General features: G+C 34.7%; 1 protein-coding gene across 1 annotated transcript; it reads right to left on the reverse strand.

Moving 5' to 3' along the window:
* Positions 1-6,626: 6,626 nt before the first annotated feature.
* LOC136823714 (uncharacterized) lies at positions 6,627-7,175 on the reverse strand. Its single transcript, XM_067079890.1, has one exon. It carries the CDS (start codon positions 7,133-7,135, stop codon positions 6,635-6,637), a length of 501 nt encoding a protein of 166 aa, XP_066935991.1. The 5' UTR covers positions 7,136-7,175; the 3' UTR covers positions 6,627-6,634.
* Positions 7,176-14,532: the final 7,357 nt, after the last annotated feature.

A 14,532-nucleotide genomic window follows, 5' to 3' on the forward strand; every position in this document is an offset into this window, starting at 1 on the left:
GACATCGCCTGGCACTGGGGAAGAGTGGTTTATAATTTATAGAAAGCTTCTTTTGATGTTTATTACATACAATTTAAGATTCCCTTAACATTCTAGTCATTGCTGAAGGTATAAAGATTCATAACTCATGTCAATATGATGTTTATGGCTCCAATCCTTTTTAGCATTTTGGCAGAATAGGGAAATAACAGACCTTTCAAATATGAGGCTTGTAGAACAACAATAAGAAACAAATTTTTATAAATTATGTCAAAATTTACCTTGAGATAGTTTGCACAGCTAATCCTGTAAAGGAAGAAGGTCTTTGAAAAGTCTTCAGGTTGGATTATGAGGATATAATTCAAGCTTTGATTCTCCATTCCTGAGGGTCAATCCATCGCCATTTTGTTTTTACGAATGTGAATCATTTTCCCGATAATCAATATTTCACAGACCGTTACCGGTACACCCGCCATTTGCTGAAAGTGGGCCGCTGAGGTTTTTTCCGTAAGATAACTTTTGACCGGACACGTGACATCATATTTTCTAAAACTACCGCGGCGAAAACGAAAGTGAAATTGCTTATTTGCGATGAGAAGCTTTTTCAGAAAAACTTGAGACTACGTACAATACAAACTCACTGCAAAAATGTTCTGGTTATGGTTTATACAATTAAAAGCTTGGCAATTATGTGAACAATTTTAATAAACTGATGAATGTGTAAAAGCAAGAAACTTCAAGTATTGAAAAAGAAATAAATTTGTTTCTTTAAATGTTTACCATGAAACAATTCTTTAAACATATCCTATTACCAGCAGTTACCAGACTGAAAATTTATTTATATTGACCGTGCGTAAATGTCAAAAAGTATACAAACTAGTATGGTACAGTGTGTATATTGGACTAAATTTGACAAAAAATGTTGAAGCTGGAAGTAGTTTTTTTATCGGGATAAAATTTATGCAAACATATATCAAATCTGTCATCTAGATTAGATGTTAGACTTTTTTGGATTTCAGTTGAATTTATTCTGACCTAAAGATTATGTTTCACTGTAGTCTAGTTTCACTGTCGTCATCATGTTCTGATTTGCTACATAACAAAATTTTTGGAAAGTTTTCCATAGAGTCTTCAGTTTTTAACCTATTTTGAGGATAAAATCAAATAGGAGTACAGTCATCTAAAGTAACATTGACAGATTTTTTTTCATAAGCTGTATTAAGTGTCAAATTTTATTATTTTATAGATGAATATTTCTGGACATTGTTTCAAAAGATAGCAATCAACTACATTTTGGTCAAAATTCCAGAATAGAACTTTAAGATTATATATGTCTTTTCAGTTCAAGTTCTGTTATTTTGATACAAAATGATTGAGAAATTTACTACAAAAAATTGAATACATATCTCTGCTTTTTTTTGTAAATGTCACATTTTCTTTGGAGCAAAGCTGTTTCATTTTAAAGCATCTGATACTTTGAAGCTGAAAGGACTGATAAAACAAGATTAATTTTTGGAACTTTTTTCAATCAAAATATAGGAACCATTAAAGGCAAAAATAAAATTTGGAATTACTGTTCTCGAGAATTGACAAAATTGATAATAATACCTTGAAAGAAGAAATTTTGGCAGGAATTTAATTTGGCGGGTGGTTGAAAAAGTTTTTTCAGAGGAATTTAATTTGGTGGATTGCTAGAAAAAAGAAATTAGGCGAGAATTTAATTTGGCAGTTGAAGGAAATTTTTGGCAAAAATTGTTACCAAATAAGCAAAAACCTGTTTTCAAGGCCTGAAATAGCACAAATTTGGAGAATACACGAGATAAATTAAATTTGGCGGGAATTTAATTTGACGTATGGTGGAATTCCTGGTAAATCCGCCAAATTTTATTTCCGTCATAATTTATTCCTTTAAGGTAGTCCTTGATTACAATCGACCTCTTTTTTTAATATTGAAATTCAACAAAATCTAATATTATTTTCAAGCCTTTCCCATGAACATTTTCCATAGGACCAGTAAATATTTCTAACTTTTTTTGTTAATTGAATAAAACGAAATGTTCCAAGTTTATTAAAGTTTCATGTAAAATGTATTCCTGCAGATTTCTTTTGATCATCTGCCATATCTCTAAAAAACTTATTACACCATGTTTTTATCATCAAAACCCTGAGTTGAAAATCGTTTAAAGATTCACAAGAAAAATCTTAACGTATAAAGATTCACACAAGAATATCAAATTCATTTTACTAGTCAGAAAACTCTTATTAATTAGAATTTAATTCCAAACTCTATACAATGATTCATAGCTAGCATTAAAATTTTCATAAAATTTCAAATGGGTATTTTACATAATTCAATGTGTTCTCTAAATAAATAAATTCTTAATGAATGATGATTTATCGAAATTAGTTATCGCCAAAATTGAAAGAATTGCTTCCTCACCCTGCCTCACCATAATAAGGGCCCCTAATAAGTTCTTACCAGAATTAAAATTTCCAGTGATTTTCCTAAGGGGCCGTCAACATACCTTAAAGGAAGAAATTTTGGCGGCAAGAAAATTTGGCAGATTTGGCGGATTTGACTGAAATCCGCCAAATTAAGTTCCCGCCAAATTAAACATTTTTAAAATATGATCTCTTTTAAGGTGTTTTTGCTATTTTTTCGCTGTTTTGACGCCATCTTAAGGTTAAATTTTTAAGCGACCGCCAAATTAAATTCCCGCCAAATTTAGTTTTTTCATCCATCCGCCAAATTAAATTCCCTCTGAAAAAACTTTTTTGGCCATCCGCCAAATTAAATTTCCGCCAAAATTTCTTCCTTTAAGGTAGTATGTACGCACTAAGGGGGAGAGGGGGTGTATTCTCAAAAGCATATGCTTGCGTACAGAGGGGAAGGGGAAGGGGAGGGGTCGAAAGAAAAAGTAAGTACGCAGAAAAAAAATTCACAGCCCTTTTTTTGCTTGTAAAATTGGTTGAAAGAGAATAAAAAGAGAATTATTATTCGCTTGTTCCTTACAAAATATCAGCTGTTTCTGTCTTATAGAAAAAGGTGAAAACCCAAGCCTTTTGAATTTGATTTTTTTTCAGCCAGGGGGGGGTGTGAATGTAAAAAGTACGTACTCACCAGGGGGTATAGCTCTATTTGCATCTGCTTGCCTATAGGGGGAGGGGTATATATATACTCAATTTTTGACATTTTAGTGTGGACGGCCCCTAAGTAACCCCAAAGTTCTATTTGAAACACTAATTTTTTAGCATAAAAGAACCACTTTATATACTTTGCTATTTGCCCAAATTAGTTTTTGCCCAAATTAAAAATTGCATTTCTCTTCAAAACCACATTAATAAAAAATTCTATTTTATTTAGCTCCTTGCCAAAATAAGTTCTCTCCAAAGTAATTGTATTCCCAAATTCTTATTTTCTCGCAATTTTTGCCTCTTGCTGATTTCACCATTTTATCTCCATTTGTCCCTTTTCATTAAATAATTGTTTTTCAGTGAAGTGAAAGTAACAAAGATCAAGCATTTTCACTCTTAATTGTTACACAGTCCATAAAGTGTCCATCAATCTTTTCTTTCTTAACTGCTTAATATTTAAACCAGTTAAACATCATAACAGTGGCCAAATGTTTAAAATTAACTTCAACTGACACTGATGACTGAGCAATGCATTTAGTTATTTAGCATCCTGGAAAACCAGGGCTAACAAATAGTGCAATCTCTCAGAGTTTTTATTTATAGCTCATGCTTATTCCAATCAGCCAATTAGTCACAAAAGCAAGATGCAATGGGCCATTCCAGTTTTTATTCGTTACCCCCCAATGGACGACATGGAATTTCCGTAGCAAATTGCTTTCAAGAAAGTCCGGAATTTCCGTAACAAATTTACAAAATACCTATCAAAACAGTGGAATTCCGTTACTGTAACCTAAAAAAATCATGGAATTTCAATACTTTAATGCAAAATTAAGTAAAATTCATGGAATTCCGATACTTTCTCTTTAAAGTTTGCCTGGAATTCCGTGCCAAAATTTATTTCAAAAATTGATGTCATCCATTAGGGGGTAATTTTTTTTTTCTGGAATGGCCCAATGATGATGTTGAGGACATGATACTTTTCATGTTTTTACACACAAAAACATTATGTTGTTGTACGAAAATCTGATTGAATTCATCCTACTGCTACTGTCACTGTCGTTCATCGTTCCCAGCTGTGGTGACATGATATGGGTGGAAAATTGGAGTTTGCGTTCTTGAGGCTGGATATAAAAATTCTATCGGCTACTTTTCGGATGAGCAGCATCAGCAGCAACAAAGCATTAGAGCTGTTGAAAATATTTTATTTATTTTTCACATAATCTAAAAGTGAGAAAGAAAGCAATAATTTCAAGGTTGAAATTTCTTTAGATTTGCTGAGTGTGTTTAAAGCCAGTTAATTTATAGTTTTAACTGTTTAAGACCAGTTCACAGCAGTTTTCTGCACCAACCCTAAAACTTCACCACAAAAAAATATCCATATCAGAGAGCCAAATTTAAAAAACAGTAATTGGAAGTTGAGACTTATTGCAAGGCTACTAATTTATTTTGAGCCAGTAAAAAAACATTAAAAGACAGAGGAAAGCCATTCTCTATTCCAAACAACAAGCACTGTCATTTTCTACTTGCATTTCCCTTCCAAATGTCCAAATCAAAATTATTTTCTTTTCCCATGCCAAATGGTCATACGGAGAAGAAGTATTTACAGCATTTTGATATGAATTATTTTAGTAAGTGTGCTCGCAGCTCGGCTGTACTTGTCTTCGCAACATATTGCTCACACTCAAGCTGCCAGAGTCCAAAGGTCGAAAAATATCAAGATTCTTGATATTTTCTCTTCTAAAGTACCAGGGCCCTAAACGATTCCTCCAATTATACGGTACTGGCCTCTTTAAGTCGCAGAATCGTTTATCGGCCCTGGCTCGCGAGGGTGGGGTTGGGGATGGGAGTTAACCCCTAAACGCTAAAATTTAACCCTATGAATTTTGCCTGAGACCGTCATATTTGTCCGAAAATCACACCAAAGTGTCCGAAATAAAATTGGAAACATCGTAATTTCGATTCCCTTACCCCTTAGCTTTCCAAAAATGTATAACAAGTGCTTTGACCAAAACAATCGAGCGATTTTATAAAATGCTCTCTAATAATCGAATCCCATCAACGGCAAAAGTTTGGAAATTTCGGGAAATACATCAAAAACTTTCAAAACTTAGCAATACAAAGAAAGTGTCAAAGAATAGAAGCTCAGAGTGGAGGATGGGAAGGAAATTTTTTTGCGTCACTTAAGGAACCCGGTACGAACGACATTAGGTTATTGCCACGTCAGCTGGACCTTCACGCCGCTCCGGCTTCTTGTTATAATTCAAGAGCCCCCCCCCCAGCGGCACCCCTAATCACACCATCACGCAAAAAAAATTTCTCCATCACGCGTCACGAAAATCGCTAAAATTTGTCATCACGCAAAAAATAGCGAATAATAGCCCAAATCACGCATCACACCAAAATCTTGATCACACCATCACGCCAAAAAAAATCTCTAATCACGCCATCATGCAAGAAAAAAAGTCTCAATCACGCCATCACGCAAACCGCTGGGGGGTCTCATTCAAAATCACTGGCGGAAAAAGAAACTATATCAGGACAGCGTCTTGCATTTGTTATATTATGCTGGTATAAGCAAAAACATGTTTTTCTTTTCCTTTTTCTGACCAAATCTTGCTCCACATCCATGTCAATCCAATGTGAAAAAGCTTGTGAATTAAAATTGATGAGTAAGCAAACTATATCACTCTTATTTAAAAGCAAAACCTTTAAATATGTTTATACAGTGGAGTCTTGATAACTTTAACACGCACGGGGGACGTGCAAATTTGTTCGAATTAAGGAAATTCCGAGTTATGGAGTAAGGCCACGACGTTCTGAAATCTGCCAGACCTGTATTTAGAACGCCACGAGTACAGTTTATAAAGCACTATTAGTTGAAGGGACAAGAAAACTTGTTAAGCGAGTTAAGGACACATTCGTATTTAATTTGTCAGGCCAATTTTGAACGCTTTCGAGCACATTTTGAAAGTAAGATTTTCATTCATTTTAACATAACTTTTGATCCAATGAATCAAATTTAATAATTGACCCATCAAAATTTAAATTTGTCTTTCCCCTCTCCAATGCAAAAGATTTAGAAAGTTATAGGTAGAGCTCGAGAAAATTGAATTCAAAAAGAGACTTTTTCTGTCGCACTCGGTATCTTGGCTACAATATTTTGAAAATGAGGTTCGTAAAGTATTTATGCATTTCGAGAAGAACGTATTCGATCTTAAAGGATGGGTTGTCTTCTAAAAGTTGGGAGATTTTACAAAAGATGCAACAAAAATCTCTCCGTTATTCGACTTAGTGAGATTGCCATCCGATACACGCCTGTCGATGCCAGTCTCTGTACATTCCATAAAGGTAGATTCCACAATACACCGTGGATATTAAGTGCGCTAAACATTTCCCTAGTTAGTTTACTGCACTTGGCCTAAGAACTTTTGTATGATAGCTATTGAATTTCAAGGATTTTCTTTTTTTAGTTTAATTAGTTCTTTTTTGTAAAAAATAGCGATTAACAAGAGTCACCCTGTCACTGAAAAGTGAACAATCGATTAGTTACGTGTGCAGCATCCACGTATGATGTCATCGGGCTATTGATTTTTGGGAAGCGAGATTTCCTCTGAATTCGAAAGGAAATTGGTTCTGATTGTCCTGTACCCCACTGAGGTGGCGCTTTAGCCGAAACGGTGCCTTTTGAAGGTAACATTTGTCTTAGAGTAGACCATTCTTGACATTGGTTAGCGTGAGAAGATTGGCTGAATTGTTCCTCGCTGGACGGTCTCTGATAGTCGGTAATCGGTGGAGATATAATTGGCTTCATCCATTCTTTAATTGTGTCGGCGCTTGCAGCCGCTTTACCTTTTTCTTTATCATTAAGAAATTTGTGGCGTGGTACAGGAGCTGTCGATCGGAGTTCAGTTGGTATATACCGCTTGTTGACCCAAACCACTTCTTTTTTATCTGTCTGAAGATATCCATATAGTTTAGTGGCGGTGCTGTTGGTTATGTATGGGTTTAAAGTTTTGTCCATGGTTGAGCGGTCTTTCTCCTTGCTTCTTGTCACCACATGTTTTTTGCTCGTAATGAAAATCTTTTTTAACTTTTAGCGATTTTGTTTCGAAGAAAATTATTTGACGTCAGTTTTTAGTAGTGATGCCGTGATTCGTCAAATTCTCTTTGTTTTTAATGAAAACCGATTTCGACTTGTTTAAAGTGTTGGTAATCACCTTCCCTTCCCGGTTTGTTGAGAACAAAGACAAGTGAAATCAATATCTGCCTCGTTGTCTCTTAGTCCGAAATACTTTAGGACAGCCTGAAGCAAAAAATTGTCGGATTCGGCTGTAATTTAACGCAAGTGCTACTCGGTCGAATACGGTTTTTTTTTTATTTGTAAGTGTTTATTGACGTCAAAAAGCGGTAAAGAAGTGCATTTTAACAACCAGCATGCACTGTTGGCAGTAAATAAATACATAATCGTGATTTTGATTTTTCTTCTGTCACAAGCGAAGTTAGGTCCCTGCGAAATCCTAAAATTAAGCGGGTGAGCACAAATCGAGAAATTTCAATTATAGTCGCGCGGCTGAGGTCGAAAAAAGTGGCTAGAAAATGATTTTCGTGATACACCTCTTAGATTCCACTTTTTTCGATGGAAACTCTCGAATTAGTATATGTAGATTCCAAAATCAAAAAGTTTCCACGATATTATCGTGCAAGTAACGAGTAAATGGCGATTTTTTGCGTTTCCAGGCAAAATTGCAAGGCCTGGAAATTCATGATTTTTGGGGGGTCTTCAAATTAAAAAATGACCTATATCACATGATAGAACTCTTTAAACTGAGCAAAAAAGTGTATTACACCAAAGTCCCAACTTCTCTAGATCAAAAGTTATGGGCCTATTTGTGGTCAAAAAGGTGTTTAATTTTGCATAAATTAATGCAGATTGTGGGGAAATTCCCTGTTTTCCATCAGTTTTTACCACAAATAGGCCAATAAATTTTGATCTAGAGAAGTTGGGACTTTGGTGTAATACACTTTTTTGCTCAGTTTGAAGAGCTCTATCATGTGATATAGGTCTTTTTTTAATTTGAAGACACCCCAAAAATCATGAATTTTCAGGTCTTGCAATTTTGCCTGGAAACGCAAAAAAATCGCCAATTACTCGTTACTTGCACGATAATATCGTGGAAACTTTTTGATTTTGTAATCTACACATACTAATTCGCGAGTTTCCGTTGTTTTTTTTGGAATCTAAAAGATGTATCACGAAATGAAACGTTTTTCGACCTCAGCCGCGCGACTATTAAAAGTTGAGCTCCTTGCGGTGTGCACGTTCGACCATTTTAAATTTGAGGTCATTATGATTTTCAGGAAAACCTCACCTTTGAAGGCTTACCTCTCAGCTCTATCTTCATCAGAAATGTATTATGCAATCGCACCCTATCCAATGTAAAAGTAGCTTTTGAGGTCAAAAATAAAGTAGGAAGAATTTTTTTTAGGGCTCTTTATAAAACATGTACCGGTTCCGTTCTTTTGTTTGTTTGCTTCTGTGTTGCCATAGTTACCATGTCAATATTTTGTAGCTCCACCCACATACCTGTCAAAAATATTTGTATTTTTAGCGTCACCCATCAACAGCAGACTGTTTATACAGTGTTAGGCTGCTCGCATCCACTAACGAATCCGTGCTTCTTTCTACCTGCGGTTTTGTAGAGGTCTGCGATTCAGACTAATACAGTGTAGGTAGCCTCAACAAATTTTAGTGTCCTTAAAATTTTTGAAAACAAATTTTGACATACAACCAAGAATTAAAATTGACCTAATGTATTCATGCAGCATGCTCTATCTTTCGACATGAGCAACCTTAGCTGTTTTGTCTGAATATAGCTGGGATGGAGAAATCTCGAAATAAGACCATAACTTTTAAAATTTTCCAGAATAGCTACAGTCTGAAAGCCCTTTAAATCAATGGAATGTTTCAAAAATAACTAAAGTTTGGTTTGAGTTTATTTTACAGGCTTTACACGAGGACTCTTTAAGAAACTCGTATTTAAAATGCACTTGAAAAGTGACAACCTTTACCCTTTGAATTCATAAATATAAGTTTTTTGGCTCAAATATAACTGTGGTTTGGCTTTAAAGATGGTTTAATAGTTTTTACATAGTGGACACTTTTAGAAACACTTCAGACATTTGAAATTAAAAATGCACTTATAATGACAGTCTGCACGTCTTAAATTTGCGAAATATTTCATAAAAATTGTAGTGGTTTGGCTTTAAGTCCCCTTTAAGTTCAGTTTAAAGGTTTTTACATGGTGGTCTTTAGAGTTAAAGAGCATCCTACTAAAAGATATCGATTATATGCAGACATTACAAGAAAGATTACAAAAAATGCCTTTTTTATCGAGGGAAAATTTGAGGTAAAACTGCTCAGGTAAGTTATCGAATGTCTTAAAATTACCATAATTTTTAGATCGCATTAGCCGATAGAAAATGACCATCTTCGGTTAAAGTTTGAAGACAATTAGATAAACCATTCTTGAGAAATTCAATTTTTAGTTTTTATGACGTCATTGAATATGATGTCATAATCAGTTTTTTCGGTTTTTCGCAAAAATCAGCGAAAAAACAATTAGGTTACACATCAGGTTGGAAACTTCATCATAGTACCCTTCATGTTCAGTCATTTGTTTGGTCATTTTCTGTCGACTAATGCGATCTAAAAATTATGGTAATTTTCAGTTTTTGAGACATGCTTACCCGAGTGCTAATTACGTTTCTTCTACAATACAATTCTGTCACCGTACCGCTGAAACTGAACAGTTTGGAAAAAAGTTTATTTCCTCAAAATTCAGTCACCAGACTAATCGGAGTATAGTTTCTCTTAGAAACGTTTGATAGCCTATATATCATAGAAGCCACTAGATTTTCAATCTGTAAACAATATTGTTGAGAATATCATAGTCAATTATATAAGCTGCAGACGAAGACAAACAAACATGTACTGCTTTTAATTTCCTAAAGGATGCCAAACTAATTGACTATAGAATGTCTGTGTGTGATCCGGCTTTCTGTCCATCCTCAAGTGGAAGGGGATATATTATAACAATGTGTAATTGTTCTCTTGTGCAGCCTCTTTCTTACATGGAGTTTAAGATGAACATTCTCAAAATCATCAGATCTGTTATTAGAATTTCCCTAATTGATATACTATGACGCCTGGGATTCCAGATTAAATTGCGGTCATCAACGGGATATACGTTCTTTACTTCCTAAAAAACCCTGGGGCTTTCTGTCTTTACACCTTTAGATCAATGTTTTCAAGTCCCTTTCGAAGTTAAGGTTTTGATTTTTAGGAGACAAAATGAAAGGAAAGTAACAATCAAACTTCAGACTTGTATTCAAAATACCGCTTGTAATGAACTCTTGGTAACTCAATCCTTGTTTTAGGGTCCAACACTAATGCACACCAGAAGATGCAATAGACTATGAAGGTTCGAAAAGATATGACGGAACAATACCATACCAGGTATTCCACTATAGTTTCATTTATACTGAGACGGAAAATCGTCTGAGACGAGAAGTATGTAAAATGTGATCTGTGGAGGAGATCCTATTTATTGAAACATGAATGGAAAGTACACTCCTCCATAATGCCCATTTTCTAAATTGCTCGTCTCAGACAAATTAATCGTCTTATTATAAATAGAACTAACTTATCTTATGACCCTTTCTCATTCACGAAAACTCAAATTTTACGCCTGTTCTCCTTCGAGCATAAAACTTCTACTGCTAGGTTGGCTTACAGCCTTTTTAGGACTAGCCAAATCCTTTCGAGAAAATAATGATTTACGTTATTTCAAAACTGTCTCTGTTTGCAGTAGGGAATTTGTAGACCTCAAAATCTGTTTTCGAGTGAGTCATGAGCCATAAGTCTACGTGTAATTGAACTTTCAACTTTGTTCTCTGACAATTTTAGATGACGTGGAGTTCAGTAAATATAAAGTTGGAGCTATTAACACCATACAGTTACCCCTTAACTTTTCTCTCGAAATCATAAGGTTTATTCTCTGGCTTATATCCTATCAGTCTGTTCCTCTAAAGAATCCTACATTGTAACACGCATGCGTAATTTGTCGTTTTTTAAACCATATGCAGTTAATTCCCGTGATAAACAAAAATGATGGTACAGTCACTTTCAGTCGGGGTTGTGGATGGCGACATTTGTCGTTTTTTATGAGATTTGTCGTTCTTTTTGTCTATTTTTAGTAAATGTAGGATTCTTTAGATAAACCCCCTGCTATTCCTCATTGCGCCTTCGTTCGTAAATCTTTTAACTTTATTTTTAAAAAAGTTTGATGGTCCAAAATTTACATTTTTTTTTATCCGATTGCTGTTTTTGTGCATTTTACAAACCAGCCAAAATTGGTTTTTTTGTCCAGTCTTTTATATGAATTGATACAAGCTTGCTATTGAAACTTCAGCAAAGTCAAACCGGTTTTATTTATGTTCGAAGTCCGCATTAGGAGTGATATTCTCAACTTCAGTTGAGCTACAATCTGACAATGTCTGTGTGTCTGTCTGTCTGTCACAAAAACTTTAGGGCAGCCTGGAGACTTCAAAAATGCTTGAATTTGGCTGAAATTTGGCACACTTGTTCCTTGGGTGAATATCTGGTTTTCTTTTTCAATTTTTTAAAAATTTTGATTTTTGGGGCCTGGGGACGAGTTTTTCGCCAAAACTAGGCTAAAACTTTGGGGCAGCCTGGAGACTTCAAAAATGGTCGGATTTGGCTGGAATTTGGCACACTTGTTCCTTGAGTGAAGATTTTAGAAAAAGGGACATGTGTAGAAGCTTCAGTGATACCTAAATATTTCCATCTCTAGTCAATTTGATTGATCTTATTTATTTCTGTATGGAATATTTAGAGAACTTTCACACTAAATGGGATCATTGTTTTTATTCTCGATTCGAATTTATGGTGGAGATTTTTTGTTTAATTCGAAAAGAAATTCGCGTTGGTAGATACAAATTTGAATTAGAGAAAATTTTTGGAGCTGAAAGTCCGCTTAGCCTGTTATTTTTAAAGGTCTTGCGAGTTCTTGCACCCTATTATTTGAGCATCTACAATCGGGCCTTTGAGTTAGTTGGGAAAATACTGAAGTTGAGCCCAGTGCGTTGCGCACGTTACTATTTATACTTATACCGTTCTTTGAAATACCCATACAAGTGACTGAACTTAAATTGAACACATCGTCTTAGATTGTCCATACACGTTTTTTATAAGAACATCCAAAATTTTTGAAGCCTGTGGATGCTTTTAACTTTTTGAGTTTTAAGCCTAACAATGTTCTTAACATGTTCTTATTTTTGGTGAAATTTGTGTGTAATTTTGTTCGAGGGGCAAATCACAAAAATAAATTTCGTACACAATTTTATAAATCAAAAATAAATCAAAAATAAATCATAAATCAAAAATAAATCAAAAATAAATCATAAATAAATCATAAATCAAAAATAAATCATAAATAAATCATAAATCAAAAATATATCATAAATAAAAAATAAATCAAAAATAAATCATAAATCAAAAATAAATCATAAATCTCGTACACCATTTTTCGAGTGATTTGCCCCTCGATTTTGTCCTTTATCTTCTTAAGAAATCATGTGGTTTAGAGTCCACAAAGCCTTAAAATGTTCTTTGCTTGTTCCGAGCATTTTCGCCATCGAAGCCTCATGCTCTTATATAGTTAGCTCTTATATATAAAAAACGTCTATCTATCACTAGTGAAGATTTGCTTCCCCTTCTAAAGGGTAAGGAGGTTGCACAAGGTCTCTGCATGAGGGTCGCGAAATTGAAAGCAGTCAAATATTTATCTCGGACTGCCACAAGATATGTAAAGTTCATTGATTCTGTATTCATAGTAACTCCCTGCAAAAACCTAACCATTATTTCTTGACACGGTTTTTACACGTGTTTTTTCCAGACTACAAAACCTTTGGTCAAATAATCACATAATTAGCTTCAATCTACATGGTATCAGCTTAAATCGCCTCGAAGCAAAGTTATCGCATACGCGTTTATTTATAAGAACGATTTTATAAGAATACGAGCTAAAGCTACTTTAAGGTAACAAGTGAATGAAGTTAGCATGCTAAGAAAATTTCAAACACATCAAAGCCCGAAGTGAAATTTACTGGTTCTTATAAAAAAGGTGTATAGGAACAAAGTCATCAATTGTTCAATCCATTTTTAATTGAAGTTTTCTTTCTCTCATAACCGCATAATATATTCTATAACTTGTTTCAGCCCGGAAATGATTACGGTGTTAGATAACATCCGATTTACCTAATACTCATTTCGTTGTCAAGATTTGAGAAAGATTTCTGATAGATTCCAAACCCAACCCTTAGAGTTTGAATTTATAAACAAAGACTATTGACAACAGTCATTATTGATTTCTGATTCTAATGAACAATTCCTTCACACTTAGACGTCGACAAATTTTGATTTTGATAAACCATACCACAAAATCTCTTATGTTTCAGCCATACATTCGAAAGGGTCGGAGAGAAATCGATTTTTTATGGGTTCCTCGGATGCCAAAATGCTTTTATGTTAGCCAAATCCAGAATAAAAATGCACCCCCTGAGAAAGACCAAGAGAAAGAATGAACGAGCGTGTCCAAAAGCTCTGCAAGGGGAAGTAACGCGAAAGTTTGAGGATATGTTTTCTTCTTTTTGGCTTAAACGGTTATTTTTTTTGGGTGAGATAAGCTTGAGATTGTTTTGGCTGCCACAGAACCGGCCCTACTACTGATTGGCCTCCGTGAGTATCCAAAAACTTAACCTACCAAACGTTTACCTCCCACCGTTGTTTTTTAACAACCATGAATTGCAAGTTGAATTCTTAAAACTGAACGTTTTTGGAGTAAACGTGATATATTGAAACAGCATCGAAACAGAAAGTCATAAAGGAAGGTGATATATAGGCGCTGTGGTATAGCGGTCATTGACCTTGGTTGCTGCACAGGGAACTGAAGCTCGATTCCCACTTGCAGCAATTAACTATAGAACCTTCGCCTGGGTCGACTCATGCTATGCTAGGGGAATTGGCTAGTCAGTCAAAGGTATTGACGGGACTCATTGTTAACGTCTATAGTTGCAAAAATAGGGCTCAAAACCTTCTGCAACTCAACCAAATAGAAATAGGAATAGGTAAAATCGATTATGAAAATACAACTCTGTAAGAAAATAGTATATTGTGCCAGACATTTTCGATTTATTGATTTCCGTCATAGCTTATTTTGAAATCCTTATGACGTTATTTTTAGAAAGAATTAGCAGGAATATTTTGTCTTTCACGCCATGGGAGTAAAATATCAAAACAGTAGAAAAAATAATTAATTAGTCCAATCACTTGCGTTA

Source organism: Clytia hemisphaerica, unplaced genomic scaffold (genome assembly GCF_902728285.1).
Source record: "Clytia hemisphaerica strain Z4C2 unplaced genomic scaffold, Clytia hemisphaerica genome assembly, whole genome shotgun sequence".
Taxonomy (NCBI): domain Eukaryota; kingdom Metazoa; phylum Cnidaria; class Hydrozoa; order Leptothecata; family Clytiidae; genus Clytia; species Clytia hemisphaerica.